This window comes from Hipposideros armiger, unplaced genomic scaffold (genome assembly GCF_001890085.2).
Source record: "Hipposideros armiger isolate ML-2016 unplaced genomic scaffold, ASM189008v1 scaffold_19, whole genome shotgun sequence".
Classification (NCBI taxonomy): Eukaryota; Metazoa; Chordata; class Mammalia; order Chiroptera; family Hipposideridae; genus Hipposideros; species Hipposideros armiger.
In genome coordinates, this window is record NW_017731369.1 from 4,451,951 (window position 1) to 4,454,593 (window position 2,643).

At 46.8% G+C, this 2,643-nt stretch overlaps 1 protein-coding gene across 1 annotated transcript in view; it reads right to left on the reverse strand.

Moving 5' to 3' along the window:
* The window catches only part of MBTPS1 (membrane bound transcription factor peptidase, site 1), a 74,650-nt gene that overhangs the window by 13,143 nt on the left and 58,864 nt on the right, over nucleotides 1-2,643 (reverse strand). Inside the window, exons 14-16 of the mRNA XM_019634782.1 lie at nucleotides 2,146-2,305; nucleotides 1,372-1,449; nucleotides 641-671 (exon numbers count right to left, since the gene is read on the reverse strand). Of these exons, the coding sequence (XP_019490327.1) occupies nucleotides 641-671; nucleotides 1,372-1,449; nucleotides 2,146-2,305 (269 nt within the window). The remainder of the gene's footprint in view (nucleotides 1-640; nucleotides 672-1,371; nucleotides 1,450-2,145; nucleotides 2,306-2,643) is intronic.

Genomic DNA, 2,643 nt, shown 5'->3' on the forward strand with positions numbered 1-2,643 from the left:
GCAACGCACACGTCACCTCCTCACACTGCTGCTCACCAGCTTGCCATCCTTCCTCCTCCTAAACGTGCTCATGTCCCTACTGCACACTCTGTGTGAGCCGCCGGCCCCAGTGCCCCATGGTCATTTCATCTGCCTCCCCTCACCTCTTGGCCCTTCAGAGTCCGCCTCCTCAGCAGGGCTGAACCCAGACGCTGCTCTTCAGGCCCATGGTCATGACCTTGGTCTATCAACATCTGCCACTTCTTGTCTACCTGCCTCTGGTTTGAGCCCTCCAATGTGACTTCCAGAGACATCTTTATAAAAGCACATATGACTCTGCAAGTGTCCTGCTCAAATCTGCAATGCTCTTTCCCTCACCTTTAGGGTCAAGTCTAAACTCCTTTAATTATACTAAGGCAGAAATGGACTTGGCGTATGGGCTAGGCAAGTCAGCCCAGGGGCCTTGGAGGGGCTGTGAGCAGGCAGGGCCTGGAGGCTTGAGGAGGACACACCAGGAAGTCTGGCACATGAAGTCTAGCTGGCAGCCACTGGAGTTTTAAGCAAATTGTGACAGAATTTGTTTTTCGGCGATCAGGGCTGCTGCATGGACAATGGGATTTCAGGAAGCAAGAATGGCAGCAGTGACTCATCAGGAGGCTACCGACACCGTCCAGGCAAGAGGTGACAATGGCCTGAATGAGAGTGGGGGCAGAGGCGGCAGCCAGATAGGGCAGGAGTTGGGACATGTTCTGGAAGGAGGACTGAAAGGGCTTGCTGGCTGATTCAACAGAAGTAAGGGAAAGAGAGCAATTAAAGATGAATTCAAGGAGCCAGCCGGGTGGCGCANGGTTATTGGGGGCTGGCCGAGTGGCTCAATTGGTTAAGAGCTTGCTCAAGAGTGTCAGCTCTGAGCAACAGGGTCGCCAGTTCGATTCCCACATGGGCCAGTGACGCTGCACCTAAGCTGAGCTGCCGCTCAGTTGTTGAGAGCACGTGCTCCTAACAACAAAGTTGCCTGTTTGATGGTGGCTACGCCCGCCCACAACTAATGACTGAACTCAGCACCTTGAGCTGAGCTGCCACCCGGCTAGCTCAGGGGATAGAGTGAGCGCTCTTAACAACGAGGTTGCTGGTTCAACTCCCGCATGGGATGGTGGCTACACTCACCCGCAACTAACTGAACACAGCACCTCGAGCTGAGCAGTGCAACTGGACTTGGAGCTGAGCTTGCTGCGCCCTCCACAACTAAAATTGAAGGACAACAACTTGACTGTTCCCCTTCCGCAATTCCCCAATAAAATCTTTAAAAAAACAACAACAAAAAACCCAAAACTATTACTGAAAAGAAAAAAGGAAGGAAGAAAACAAAAGCCTATGAAGAGCATGCCTCACCTTGGTCTTTAAAAGTCTGTGTTATCACTATGCCATCTTCTGGAAACTTTGCAATGCTGCACCCTGACGCATAATACACTAAAAAATAATTGTTCAAAGTTATGAGAACATAGAAACACTGAACATTTTATCAATAGCTACTCGTTTATCTAAAATGCATTCTTTAGACATTATATGTTTTCTAAAATTATTGTTAATCTTAAGAGAGGAGCTGCTATTATTGCTGGGTCACAATTAAGCTACGAGGAATTACCTCCAAGCTCCAGCTGAAAAATACTATTAACATAAGGCTTCTGAATAGATTTCAGAAGTCAGAGTTGTCACAGACTTGAAACAACTAAGTCAGGATGAACAGAATCAGTAACAACACCGTTCAAGGTGTTCTGGAAACTAGCTCCCAGAACTAATCTGTGGGGAAACTACTTAAATTAGATTTGAAAAGTTATATCATAAACAGAATTGTAAAAATAATCAGGAATCTATGAGGTATTTCTTATTTGGGACCATACGGGATACAGAGCACCTTACAGGTGGCACTAAAACTAGAAATGCTTGCATGAAATATTTTCATTTAAAAATTTTGGAAAGGACCAGAGTGGTTAACACCCAGCCTTCCAGTCCTCTGTGAAGACACTGCATTGTTCTCTCCATGGACCCAGCCTCTTCTGGAATCCCACCATTCTCTGACACTTAGACTTCAAAGACACACTGCATCTGCTTTGGCACCCCCTGGAATAATGAGTGCCCTACGAAAACACAAACACAAAACCTTACTGTCATGGCTCGCCAGGGTAAAATCCCCTTCGTACAGGCCATCACTGAACCCCATATTCCAGACAGACAGAAGTTCATTCAGAGCTGGGATATTGGCTCCTCCGGTGTCTGGCATCCACCACTGCCTGTGAAAGCGATAAGGAGGCACGAAGAAGGAAGGAATTTAAACACCACATACACTTACTCTCTGCGCAACAAAACTGCATTTCCTCTGCCAGAATCCAGTCCATGCACACTCAGGTTTCGGCTGAAACTAACTGTCTGGGTGGGGGCGGTACTATAACGTAAAGGCTTCAGCTGGTGTACAGAGTACATCAAAGCTAAACTTATGAAATGCACCCTATATAACATAAATGCACTGCATACAGAGCCTAGACCTCGAAAGTGTCACTGAAGGAAAAGAGGTGAGAAAGAAAAAGAAAAGAGGTGAGAAGGCAGCTTATAAAGTTCATCACAGACTCTAAAGAAAAAAACTGAAAATCTTATTACGGGGTGGCG